This window comes from Geotrypetes seraphini, chromosome 12 (assembly GCF_902459505.1).
Source record: "Geotrypetes seraphini chromosome 12, aGeoSer1.1, whole genome shotgun sequence".
NCBI lineage: Eukaryota > Metazoa > Chordata > Amphibia > Gymnophiona > Dermophiidae > Geotrypetes > Geotrypetes seraphini.
The window spans coordinates 91,429,855-91,444,240 of record NC_047095.1 but is presented as its reverse complement, the minus strand read 5'-3'; the positions used below and the strand labels follow the sequence as shown (position 1 = coordinate 91,444,240).

At 41.1% G+C, this 14,386-nt stretch overlaps 1 protein-coding gene across 3 annotated transcripts in view; it reads right to left on the bottom strand.

Moving 5' to 3' along the window:
* The window catches only part of RABGAP1L (RAB GTPase activating protein 1 like), a 978,589-nt gene that overhangs the window by 748,541 nt on the left and 215,662 nt on the right, over positions 1-14,386 (bottom strand). For all 3 annotated transcript variants that reach the window (XM_033916610.1, XM_033916611.1, XM_033916612.1), the window contains exons 10-11: positions 13,908-14,010; positions 11,730-11,896 (exon numbers count right to left, since the gene is read on the bottom strand). In XM_033916610.1, the coding sequence (XP_033772501.1) occupies positions 11,730-11,896; positions 13,908-14,010 (270 nt within the window). The remainder of the gene's footprint in view (positions 1-11,729; positions 11,897-13,907; positions 14,011-14,386) is intronic.

The window sequence follows — 14,386 nt, the reverse complement described above, 5'->3', positions numbered from 1 at the left end:
TCTGTAAATCTTTTGTTAAATTAACTTCTGTGAATTACAGAGAATGGCAACATAAGCTCTTTTACAGAACTTACATCTCTCTCAGGAGAGCATTTCAGATGGTAATTATGCCTAGCAGTCAATGCTCTAAATGTTTTGAGGAGGCGGCCACATTAGGTTACATGCTCTTTCAAGGGGACACGTCAAATAAAGTATTTCATGTTTTTAGGCTGCATATCCCCTTGCAACTACAGATATTTTTGTTTGATAATTATGATGATGTTATATATAAGCTATGAAAACTAAAACAGATATTTCATTATAGACCAGATTCTATATATAGAAGGGTTTGGCAAGAAAAATGTTTGTTTGCCCCTTTATGCCTCTTTTTTGATATTTTTCTTTTTTGAAAATGAGCCCCTTTATCTTCAGTAAACTGCTTACATATGATTTTATAATTTTGTGGTACAGTACTCCCCCGAAATTTGTGGGGGTTCCGTTCCAGGAACACCCACAAATTTTGAAAAACCACAAATGCGGTTTAGGAGCAGATCAAAGGCAGGAGAGGGCAGCTGGGGCACCGGCAGGTGCTGAAAATCATTCTCAATATTTTCTAACCACCAGATAGCGTGTGAAAGCAGCTCCTGATTGGTGTAGCCTGACTTTAGTACCAGGAAGAAGCTGTCTGAAAATACCGCAAATTACTGAGTCCGCGATTTGTGAACCATGAAGTCGCAGGGATTTACTGTATATCAAATAAAAGTGAAAAGTAAAAGAAAACAGAAAGCTCTATCCCAGGAATTCCTGACAAGGAAAGATGTAACACCAGGGGATATCTAAAATGAATCTAATGCATTTTCTAAATGAACTGTGATCTCCTATAATAGATTCAAGTTTTGGAGATGTAGAAGTACTAAAGAACAGAATGACAAACTTAGTGAGACACATAAGTACCATCACCTGTTTGAAATCTTCCACTATCCATTGAAACTGTATGAAGGGTAAGTGAGAGGACAAAAGGTTGAATGAAACAGGAGAAAGACCAAGTTACCGGTAATCAGCAGATCTCTCTTGTAGTCAGAAGCTGTTTTTATGTGCTCTTGTCAATTTAGAGCTGTATAACATCTTCTAAATATCTCCAACTGAGAAACCATTTTACACGCTACTATCACCCTCAAGTTTCAATTACTGCAATGTAGTCTATGCAGGTCTCCCACAGTCAACTTTGAAACATCTCCACTCATCAGAACATGGGACGAGAATGGGCTCCTTTTACTAAGGTGCGCTAGCGTTTTTAGCGCATGCAGGATATTACCGCGCGCTACACCACACATGTGGCTAGAACTAATGTCAGCTCAATTCTGGCGTTAAGGTCTAGCACGCGGGGCAATTCAGCGCGCGCTATTCCGTGTGTTAATGCCCTAACACACCTTAGTAAAAAGAGCCCTATGTGTCACCTTTGTTATAACACCACCAGTGGCTTCCAAACTCAAAATCAATTCAAGTATAAGATTCTTATATTTGCTTATAAAGCACTTCACACCAGTTCTCCTCCGTACTTGGCCTTTCTTTTGGTCCCATATCACCCAGCCCACTATCTTCATTCCTCATCTCACCTATTCTTCACTTTACCGCCATTGTCTAAGGGCTCCTTTTACGAAGGTACGCAACGGGTTTTACCATGCGCATGCTATAGCGTGCGCTAGCAAAAAATCTACCGCATACTCAAAAGGAGGCGGTAGCGGCTAGCACACGTGGCATTTTAGCGAACACTATTCCGCGCGTTAAGGCCCTAGTGCGCCTTTATAAAAGGAGCTCTAAGTCTACGACATATTTAGATTCTACCTGGTTCACGGCCTTTTACAGGGAACCGGCTTTATGGGATTCTTTACCCTTAGCACTTAGGCCCAGATTTTTGAACCGGCGCCGATATCAGCGGCCACCGATCACGTGTCAATCACGTTTCGGCACTGGTTTCAGAATCACGCTGATGCAAAAGAGAGGCGCCGGAAATATAGGTTTTTCGGTTTTACATTTCTGGTGCCTATCTTCGCTTGAATTGCACCCACATAGGTACTTTAGGCTGCCTAACGCCACTTCTGGCGTTGGCCATGCCTACTTTGGCGTTTGGTGGCCTAAAGTGCCTACATAGGAGCGATTCTAGTGCCAATTTTATAGGCGCCAATAGACACCTCAAATCTCAGTTAAAAACAGTTTGGATGGCCTTTTCAATGGAGTTATGGGCGCCTACTGGCACCTAGAAAATTGGCACCAGTTTGAGAGTCTGAGCCTTAGGGCCGAACTTTCTTTTTCAAAATTCAAAATGTGTTTAAAGGCTCATTATTTTATGGCTGCATTCAATAAAGAGTACATTTTCAGTGTTAGGGCTTGAGGGTAACAGTGTGCCCACCACAAATTTCTCTCCTCCTTTTTGAATTATTCCAGTTTTTATCTTTATTGTTTCTCCTATCCTGTCTGATTAATTAGCGTTCTTTCCTAGCTATGTTTGGGTTTATAAATTGCTTTATAGCGGCAGCACTGATTGTTGTATGGCAAATACCAAGGTTGCTTTTAACTCCTAACCCCACTCGCTTGTAAAGCACCCATGCCTGCCTGAGAAACTCTCTAATCCCCTTACTTGTCCTGTTTGTCCATTGACTAGATTTGTAAGTTCTACTGAGCAGGGACTGTCTCTTAAATGTACAGCGCTGCATATGTCTAGCAGACTATAAAAATGATTAGCAGTAGTAAGTTTAAATCAGACGCATAAAAGTTATCCCACAGAATGTGAAAGGGAAATCAAGTTTCAAGTTTATTAAAATTTTGATGTAAACGCAATATCAAATATTTTCAATGCATATAACAATAATAATTTTGGGGGACAAAATAAAACAATTTATACCAATATAAACATACAGTCAATATACATAATTAAATAGTGATACATAAGGAAAGAGGGGGTGAATTACAATTGTTTATTTTTTTCCCCAAGTAATACTGCAGTCCCAGAATAAAAAGAAAGTGATATTTTATTTTGTAAAGCATCTGTCTTCCTCTCCTTCTGGTAGAAGGGAGTCAAGATTACTCTGTGCAACAATGTTTAGGAATATAATTGTCATGCTCTGCCCGTCCCCAGCCATGCCACTACTGATCTTTTATCTGCCCTAGCCCATAAAGCTTATACCTGCTGGGCATCTTTCTGGTTAACAGATAAGAGAAAATTGAATTGATCTTATCTTTTTTTTTTTTTATCTGCTGATGTTCATTGAGCTGTGCATTTCAGTCCATTTTCCACAAGGTCTGAATCCCATTTTCTGTATTTTTGATTCATCTTAGACTACTAAAGCAGCCAAATAAGGTTTATCAGAATGGGTCGCCAAGGTAGTCTAAAAATGGTCTGATCAAAGATATTAGAGATGTCTACCTATGTTTGCATCTGATTAGATATAATTATTTTTAAAAATAAACTTTTCCCCAAAATAATGTATTAGCAAATAGTCTGTAGTTATTTAGGTTATCTTATCTAAAGATTTTTTTAAAAGAACAGAGTAAATTGCTATATGTTTCAAAGAATTGGGCTTTGAGGTAGCTGCAGGAGCCAGACATCACTTCATGGAAAGATTAAATGGTCTTGCTTGTGTAGATGAGCAACACTCATAACATTGCACATTGTAAAGATTTTAAGATCCAAAGAGAAAAAAGAAAGGATCTTGTGTTGCTAGTGGCCCATATGAAAAATATTTATTTATTTAATTTGGTTTTATATCCCTTCCTCCCAGGGGAGCTTAGAATGGGTTACAAGTTTGCATACATATTAAAGTGTTTTTATATAAGGTGTTGGCAAATATGGTATTAGCAGGACAATGCCCGACAGGGATGGCAATACAGTCAACAAAGCATGGCAAAACACAGCATAATATGGTATGGTGAGACACAGCATGACATTGTATGACAAAACATAGCATGGCAAACACTGTATACAAGTGAAGTTAACACAGCATGGCAAACCTAGTATTACATATACAGGCAGTCCCCGGGCTAAGAACGAGTTACGTTTTTAAAGCTGTTCTTGTCAGATTTGTAAGTAACTCAGAACGTGTAGATTTTAGGATTCTTGCTGCTTACCTCTTCCCCCAGCTGACAAAAAGGGTAAACTGTCCCTACCCATGTTCCCTCTAAGGTACAGCATGCACAACCACACACTGTTATTAATATGACCATGCATCATTCCTTTTTTTCTTTTTTCAAATATTTGTTTATTGAGAATGGCAAACGGTCCAGACAAGCCAGTACAACCAACAATGCAACAAGCGCATGCTGCAGAAGTGTAGGAGTCTATGCCACTGGAAATACTACTCAGTGAAATCAAATGAATCCGCAACCGCATTCTCAAGTACAAGTTGTACTTAAGTCAGGTGTCTGTAACTCGGGGACTGCCTGTACACGCATAGCATGGCATACATAGCATGGCAAACCTAGTATTATATATACAAAACATGGCATGGTAGATATAGTATAGAAGTGTGGCTAACTTAGTATGACATGACTGTATGGTGTGCTACAAGGTAGAACTTAGCGTGGTAGACATGGGATGGCAAACATTATGTAGTGGGCATAGTATGAGAATGTAGCACAACAGACATAGTGTGGTAATCATAACATGAAAGATGCGATGTATAGTATAGTAGAGTGCGAGAGAAAGGTGGCAGTATGACAAATTGTGACAAAGCATTGTCTGACAAAGCATGGTGTGACTGGATATAGAATATAGAACAGTGGGATCTTGCACACTGGAGGCTGCATATTATACCACAGGAGGTGACTTGGTAGGGTAGAGCATTATATGATGGGTAATATAAAATACAGCCAGTCTCCCTTCTTTAGGAATGGAAGAATATTCATTTTGACACCTTTCATTTCCCTTTTTAAAGAAAAGGGTCCAGGAGAGGGTGCAAGAAAATACCAGGAATAAAAACTAGTTTCGCGATGTTTGACTGGAGGAGGCTAGCCGGTCAGGTACGGGGGTGGGGGCAGGTGAGTCTAATGTAGGGCTCAATCCAAGGGCTGAGGAACTTGAGCCAGAATACTGTTTTCACAATGCCGAGGACTCAAACACCTGTTGTGACTTTGTTCCAGAATGGAAGGAAGAAGCGAACCAGACCCTGCCCCCTCCACATTCACAGGAAGGGCAGGCTGTTATATTGTGTTCATGTACTGGCTGTGACAGCTGCCCAAAGTGAAAAAGATGACTGCTGTTTTGGATGCTTTGCTTGAGCTCTTTCTTGTTGATGAAGGCTGACAAATCCAGGGCCCTACACCAGTTGAGATTGTCTATGGCAAGAAATACAAATCTCTGCAGGACTATGCTCAGGTAGCATCGAAACAGCAGAGTACTGCTGAGGAGTGAAAGAGAGATTTGTTTTATGTGAAACATCTCCTTACTTTCTCGCCAAATAGCAGATCTCCTGTGCAGAGTATCTGCTAATTTGTTGTGGACATCGTCACATAATCCAGATGTGTAAAACCAAGCTAAGCATTTGGCAACAATGGCAGAAGCAGAAATTCGGGAACAAATTTCTTTTTTTTTTTTAAATTCTTTATTCAGTTTTAACTCTTGCAACAAGTGTACAAAATTCAATCAAATAATTCGTACAAATCACTTGACATTCTAACAATTATTGTCAAATGCATATAAAAAAGACCCCTCCCCCACCCATCCCATTCATCAGGAATAAACCCATTAAATCACATAACATACCTCCCCATCCCCACATTAAATATAGTCCTATGTAATAAAAAGGTGTCCAAGGTGTCTAATCATTAGAATATGTAATCAATGGCCCCCAAATCTTTTTGAAACTATTATAATTTCCTTGCTGTATATCAAGCACTCTCTCCATTTTATAAATATGACAAACTGAATTCCACCAAAAGGTATAATTAAGTTTAGTATAGTCCTTCCAATTTCCAGTAATATGTTGAATGGCAACCCCCGTCAGTATTAACAAAAGTTTATTGTTATTTGCTGAAATTTGACTCTTGAATCTCATAGACGTTCCAAATAAAATAGTATCATAGGATAGGGCAACATGATTTTCTAACATTGAATTAATTTGGGACCAAATTAACTTCCAAAAGGCATTGACAAAGGGATAGAAAAAAAGTAAATGATCTAGAGTCCCAGCATCTAAATTACAATGCCAGCATCTATTAGACCTAGAGCTATCCAACTTTTGTAAACAAACTGGGGTCCAAAAAGCTCTATGTAACAAAAAGAACCAAGTTTGTCTCATAGATGCTGACCTTGTACTTTTTAATCTCCAAGACCAAAGTCGTGGCCATTGAGAAGCAATACATTATATATCGGAAGCATAAAATTATTAAATAAGTGCAGATGTATCCACTACTGGGACTAGTACCAGAGCTGACAATAAAGACTGCAGCTCAGAGATAATGAACAGGGGATGTGTGCTCTGAAACAGCTGTACAAACAGGAACAAGACAAGGTGGATGTCTCAAGCAACCAATGTGAGTCTTTGTTAAATTGTACAAACGTAAAGAGTCCCACAAAGGATCCCTGTTTCGGAACTGCTAAATAGTGCCTTCTTCAGAGGGCACTGAGGTCTACCACCACTAATCCCACAGTTTTCCTTCTCCGGTATCCTGTTTCCTCTTAGCACAACCTCTCTTCCTCAAAATGTGTCCCACCACCACCGTCCCGGAAACAGGAAGTTGTGGTGGTACGCATTTCGAGGAAGAGAGGTTGTGCTAAGAGGAGACAAGACACCAGAAACGGAAAACTGTGGGATTAGTGGTGGTAGACCTCAGTGTCCCCTAAAGACGACGCTATTTAGCAACGCCAGAACAAGGATCCTTGTTGGGACTCTTTTTAATGTTTGTACAATTTAATAAAAACCCACCTTGGTTGCTAGAGACATCCACCTTGTCTTGTTCCTGTTTGTGCTCTGAAACAGCACCATTTTCACTGAAGAGCTCCTGTGTTGCGTTGGTGATCTCTAAGCTGTTTACATTAGATTTGCACTGAAAGGGCAGTAGAGAGAGTTTTGCCATTGGCAATGGCGTAGCTAGGGTGAGAGGCGCCCCTCCCCTACCTTCATCTCAGCCTCCCCCGCTCCTTCCCCGATCCCACCTGCCCCATACCTCTAGTTGAAGTTGCTGCTCGCGGTGGTCAATAACGTACTTCTTGTGACTCCATCAGCTCTCCCTCTGACGCCACTTCCTATGCGTGGCACCCGAAAGCGATGTCAGCGAGAGAGCCAACGGGGTCATGCAGAGCACGTTGTTGACCGCCACGAACAACAACTTCAACCAGAGGTATGGGGGAAGGGAAGGGGTGCAAGTGTGGAGAAGAGGCAGGAGCGGAGGGGTGCCAGTGCCCCCACTAACATGGCGCCTGGGGCAGACTGCCCCCCACACATACACACTTTACTACACCCACTGGCCATTAGAACGTGGAAGAAGAATTTTACTGAGAAGTTTCAGTGCTGATGTGCTTTAATTTCTCAAGCACTTTGGAAAGGGTTGAAAATGACATATTCCCTTCAAGCCTCAAGAAGAAGAAGCAGAGCTTTAGAGGTTGACTGGAATTCTCTGCAGATGGCTTTATCAGTTTTATTGCTAGCAGTAAAGGCAATGTGTTTTTGTTTACTTACTGCAGACTGAGCCAGTAAAGAACAAAGGTTTTATTTTTCCCTTGAGTTTGACGGCACTGTGTTTATTCCCAGTACCACTGCTAACCCACAGCTTGGTGGGCAAGAAGTTAAGCAGGGCAGGAGAGACAGTTCCAGTTCTGTGGGCCTTGCCACCCACTTCTAAGGACAAGATAGAAGTTTGCCAATCAGTATTTTTATCTGAAGTCCCACCGTAATTTCCAATGCAAACATCTGAGAACAGTAGCTGAGAATGAAATTGTCAGTGGGAATACAGATATTATGCGAGATAATAATAAAAGTGTTTATGATAACAAGTACTGAGGTAAAAATAATAAAAAATAAATTTCAGCTGAGAGAAATATTGTGAAGAACAAAGGACCTGCAGAGGAGAGTTGGGCATGCCCAACATGCCCGTGGATGAAAAGGACTGAAGGGGGAAGGCACCGAGGCAGCGCAGGAACTTCAGCGAATGTTCTGAGAGGTCTGCATTTAGACTTCTCTGAGGCAAGGAGAGGCCTGCATTCCCCTGCTTGGCTGGGGAGAAAACAGAAGTCCCTCTAGAAAATGGATAGAAGGATTTAAAGGTCAACAAAATTGGTGCAGGACATGTACTATAAGCCATGTATGAAGAGACTGAATATGTTAAAGCTTTACCCTCTGGGCTCTGGGAGGAGGGGGGGGGGGGAGAGATGTAGCATTTTTCATATAGTCATGGGAGAAAACCTCAAAAGGAATCTAGAACAGACTTCCAATGGAGACCAGTTTCTAAACTTTCAAGAAAAAAACTCTTCAAAGCCAGCAGAGTCTCCATAAGAGCAGCAGCAATATTTTCTCCAAGGATAAGAAGATCAACTACTTTTACAAATAACAGTATTTTGCATATTTACAAATGATTGGACTAGAGCAGGGGTAGGCAATTCCAGTCCTCGAGAGCCGGAGCCAGGTCAGGTTTTCAGGATATCCACAATGAATATGTATGAGATGGATTTGCATGCACTGCCTCCTTGAGATGCAAATTTATCTCATGCATATTTATTGTGGATATCCTGAAAACCTGACCTGGCTCCGGCTCTCGAGGATCGGAATTGCCTACCCCTGGACTAGAGAAGTGACCTAGTGGTTAGAGATGCTGCCTCAGCACCCTGAAGTTGCAAGTTTGATCCCAACCTGTTCCTAATGACTCTGGGCAAGTCAATTAACCATCCATTGTCCTAGGTATTCTAGTTAGATTGTGAGCCTGCCTGGACAGATAGGGAAAATAGTTAAGAGTACCTGGTTATGATTCAATGTACTGAAAACTACTTTGGGTGAATCTCTTCATGAAAAAAATAAATTTGCTTTTACAGTAGACACTTAGAGGGACATAATCAAAATATATGTTTAAGTCCAATTTGAACGTATGGCACTAGACGCCCAAAGTCAGCAGTGGAAAAATATCCATTTTCAAAATATACGTCTAGAATATATATATTTTTTAATAGTCTATCTGGACATCCAGGCTACTGGGTCACCCAGACCGCCAGGACATCTATCTGTATACCACATTTTTGACCAAAATTTTGTCCAAGTCCCAAACACCCAGAACAAGACCATTTGGACCTGGGAAGGGGCCAATCTTCTGGCCACCCAGTCATGGCAACAGAGCAGGGGGCACCTTACAGAGCACTGCTGTGAATGTCACAAAAAGGGGGCCAGATAAAAATCTCACCAGAACTCCCTTATAGGTTATGGTGAGCCCCCAAAACCCACTATACCTACCTGTCTACAACCCCAATAGCCCTTAAGGCAGCGGGTAGAAGCTATACGGCAGTAGAGTAGTGTTTTGGGGGGGTTTTGGTGACCTCACATGTTCCACCATAAATATAGTAGTTAGAGTGGCTTATGGGACTTGCTACTCCTCTCTATGGTTCACTAGCCTCCCTCCCCTGGCTATTTAAGACACCTGCGTGCAGCTCTACTAGGTTTTCCTATACCAAGTGCTGATGTTCTGGAGACAGGTATGTATTTTTTTTATTCTGATCTTTGTGCAGGTGTGAGAAGGTCAGTGAACACTGGGGGAGTGTGTATGGGTCTTTACTTTGACTCTGCAGCAGTTATCTAGTCATTTTGGATATCTTTTTGACACTTATACCTGTTTTCACATCATCTAACTCACAACATCTAAGTTTCATCCAGGATGTCTAATAAACCATTCAATTATCCCTGTAGGACGTATAGGTCAAAGTCTGCCCCCATCCTGTCCAAATACCGCCCTGTCCAAATACTCCTCCAGATACGCCCCTTTCAGCTCTGGCCACACAGTGGCATTCAGTGGCATAAAAAATCTCATTACACTTCCAGAAAATCAGTTTATCGGCACTTGGACAACATGTCTATTAGGATGTCAAAGTGCTTTTTAAGTTCAAGTATTTTTATTAAGTTCATAAAACAAATAAGCAAACCCCCTCTTCTACGAAACTGCACTAGCATTTTTTAGCGCAGAGAGCCGCGCTGAATGGCCCATGCTGCTCCTGATGCTCATAGGAATTCAATGAGCATCGTGAGCAGCGCGGGACATTCAGTGCAGTTCTCTATGCTAAAAACTGCTAGCGTGGTTTCGTAGAAAAGGGGGACAGTGTAAAATTATTGAATAAAATATAAACAAATCAACTGTGCAAATCATGCATATTATATGTATAAAATATATATAACTGATATACAAGACTAACATATACATTATCAGTAAATGTTATTTCTGCCTGCATACAAGCATATAAGAGTACTTCCGACGAGCATCACTTAATAATTACATTAAGAGAAGATGATCAGTAAAATCTTTATACCATATGATCTAAAATACTGATTGTCAGTGGTCTAAATTACAATAAGATTGAACCAGACTCCAGATTTTAAGGAATGATCTAGTGCAGGGGTGTCCAACTTGCGGCCCTGTGAAGTATTTTGTGCGGCCCCGGTCGAGGGCGATGCAGTGTTTTCCTCTGCTGCCCCTGGGTGTTTACCGTCTTGCCGGCTCCCTCCTCTATCTTACTTTAGCATTTGCGCGTTTGTGTGGCCCCAGAAACATTTTTTTCAGTCAATGCGGCCCAGGGAAGCCAAAAGGTTGGATACCCCTGATCTAGTGGAATGATGTTTTTCTGCTATTACACTTTCAAACTTGCTAGTAAACTGTGCTCCAGCATACTATGAATTCTACCTTAAGACAAATTCTTCCAGCAGTACAAGATGTTCTGGATAGCCAGAAACAGTTGAATATTAAGTAAGCGAGCATTGGGCTCCATTAAGGATTGTGTGAGACCTTGTTGTTCTAGCACAATCATTTTGAAATTTAACAGTTCATGGATCTTCAGTATGGAGGAAATGGTGCTCCAAACTCTCTGCCAGTATATCGTAAGCAGAGAGCATTGAAAAATCATGTGGGGTAGGGTAGGCGGATGTTTTAAAGTTTTGATTATGAGCCCCTTTCTCTCATCTATTTCCAACATTTTAATTATTTCCTTCTCAATGATTTCCAATGCTTCTATCTTAATATTCATACACTTCCTCCAACATGGCATGATTTGAAATGCATTATAACAATCTGAGCATCTGAGCTTCTTGTAAATAGAGATAAGAAATAGCAGTATACTCAGATGTGTTAACAAATTATATGAGGATGCAGCTGGGGCTGGTCTCAGCATGGCTGCACTTTTCAAGGCTGTATTGTTTGTTCCCCTGATGAGCCAAACATTGGTGAAACAAGGTCGCTTGTTGGGAAGATTGGAGAAGACGTGACAGCACTGGAGCTCAAGTCATCTTTTGTCAGCTAAGTCCTTGAATGTGCCTCCGGGTGACTTTGCCCTTTTCTAAACCTGAGCTGTTCTGTGAGGGAGTTTTTTGCCAGTGAAAGTATCAAAAGCAGTTTTGATTTGTACCCTTTGGTTCTATACTGCTACATTAGTCTGAGGCTTTTTCTCCCTCTTTTTGGGTGCATACTGGGTTTGAGGAGGGGGGTACCTCGGTGCCACAACCACACAACATTTTGAATCATTATATCAGTATACTCAGATCCAATTTAATCCATAACTGTTTATTCCATACCTGTTTTAGCTTTAAGTAAAAGGTCTCTGTAAATGTTTTTCTGCTGAAATACCAGAAGCGTTCATTGGCTGGGTACACACGCACAACAGTCTCCAGCAAAAAGCGCACTGGTTCCACCACCTCAGTTACCACCATATCCACAGCTACAGTCATATATACTCGTTTATCTGGAATGCAAAATTGAAGTTCAGGTCATAATTGGTAGAATATTAAATCTATAAATACACAGGAGTGTGGAGGAGTGTGTGGTGCAAAGGTTGGATCTACAGCCTCAGCACCCTGGGGTTGTGGGTTCAAACCCCGTGCTGCTCCTTGTGACCCTGGGCAAGTCACTTAATCCTCCATAGCCCCAGGTACGTTAGATAGATTGTGAGCCCACCGGGACAGAGAGGGAAAATGCTTGAATACCTGATTGTAAAAACCGCTTAGATAACCTTGATAGGCGGTATATAAAATCCTAATAAACTTGAAACTTGAGCTTTTCAGAAGAGATTATTCACACTCCTTAGTCAGTGAGGTGCCATCAACTTAGGTTTGAGTCTTAGCAGGGGGCCTTCAGTGTTTGAGCCAATCAGAGCCTTAGGCCCTTTCCAGTGCACCAGGAAGAGGAAGGCCTGCCATTTTGAAGAGGCAGGCCTGCCAACAAGAAGGAATCAGCATTCTCCTGACGGTCTTCATTAAAAGGCATGGGGGGAGGTTGTGGGGGGGGGGGGCCAAGGCAGCAGTGGCTGAGGCAGGAGTAAGTGGGCATCCCGCCTGTCAATCTTGAAAAAAAAAAGCACAGGGGCTTGGGGTGCAGCATTGAGAAGGGGACAGGGCGGCATGGACAGGAGGGATTTTTAAAATTTTTTAATGGTTGTTGGGACCTTTTCATGCAGGGTGGGCTGTCATAGCCTTACTTTCCTGTCAGTGTCAGCTCAGACCCTGTTGGTAAAGTCTGTACAGGAAAAAAAACACATTTCCCTGCATTAGCATAGAATTCTCAATAGCTGCTACTGACGACTGGTAGCAGCAGCCACCGAGAACCCCTTTGTGCATCAGCAGGAGAGTTTCCTTGCAAGTAAGACTGGTTAGAACTCAGTCTTACTTGCAAGGAAACCTTTGTGCATTGGGGCCTAAGGATTTTGTTTCTTCCACATGACTAAAATTCTTTCACCAAGATCATAAAATGTGATGTACCTAGAGCTTGCATAATTTTTTAAAACTTTTCTTGCAACCAATTAACTCTCTTTTATCAAGCTGCGCTAGAGGATTTTAGCATGGGCAGGCGACATAAGTGCTCCAATGCTCATAGGAATTCTGTGAGTATCGAAACACTTACCTCGTCAGCCCGCACTAAAAACCTCTAGCGCAGCTAGATAAAAGTGAGGCTAAATCATTCATAGAGATTTTAATTTTAATTTTGAAAACAAAAATTCCTGCAATATCAAATTCCATTAGGCATTAGTACTATATTCATAGCCAATGTATCCAACTAAACATACATGGGTGTGCACATGTGAGTAATACAAAGCAAAAAATGAAACAAAAAAAATCCAACAGTGAAAGAATGCTCATGAACAGGGGTTCTTAACTTTTTTGGTTCTTGCACCCCCCCCTATAATTGTTCAATGAAACCCTCGCACCACCTTCACTAATTAAATGTTAGTAGCTAACATGTCACTAAAATTACAGTAGTATACAGTTATATTACCAATAATTATCCTAATAGCTGCCTTCAATCTGTCTAGAAAGTTTCAATAAAATTGCCTCCGATTTCAAGACCCTTCTCCACAACCCATTTGACAGGATTCTGTAGATCTCAATCACATCCCCTCAACCATCTCTTTTCCAAGCTGAAGGGCCCCAACCTCTTTCCTCATACGAGAGAAGTCCCATACTCTTTATCATTTTGGTTGCTCGTCTTTGAACCTTTCCTAATTCTGCTATATCTTATTTTTTAGATATGGCAACCAGAACCAAGCACAATCCCTTATCAGAAATAACTCTGTTCGGCGTCAGTTATATACTTTTCTTGGGCAATATCTTCTTAGCAAATGTTATACAGCAGGAATAAAAAAGTACTAGGTTTTCAAACTCTAATGCCCAGGTGATTTTGAAGCTCAATTCAGGTGCTTTGGCTGGGATAGAATGCAATTGACATTTAAATTAAAATGATTTACTTAAAGATACTTTTACCTTTTGGAGTTTCTTCATTAAGTGCCTGAAAAGCTGGTGCATTGGGATTCCACATTCCAGTAATAGCATATGCTCTCCCATCACAATTTTTCCCCATGGACTCCTATGAATAAGCAAAAGGACATCAAAAGGGAAATTACATTCTTATGTGCATGTGTTTAAAAACCATCTAATAAAATAAGATAGTAGAGATGGACAGATGCTGCCATTTGGGATACAGAATTACAAAGCCAACATTTATTCATAGAGAGCTGTTATAACAACTGATAAAGCCCATATGATCAAAATTCACCGTGCATTTAACAATCGACACTAAACCAGTTTTAACCAGATTAGCGTTGAAGTATTTCAGCTATTGCTGCCCAAAATGGCTAATCGCAGTCTTTTCCATGGTTTGTAGCAGCCTCCGATAATCATTTGTAAATGGATTACAATGAGCTAATCAATATTGAAATGAGCACTCCGATCAATGCCCAGAT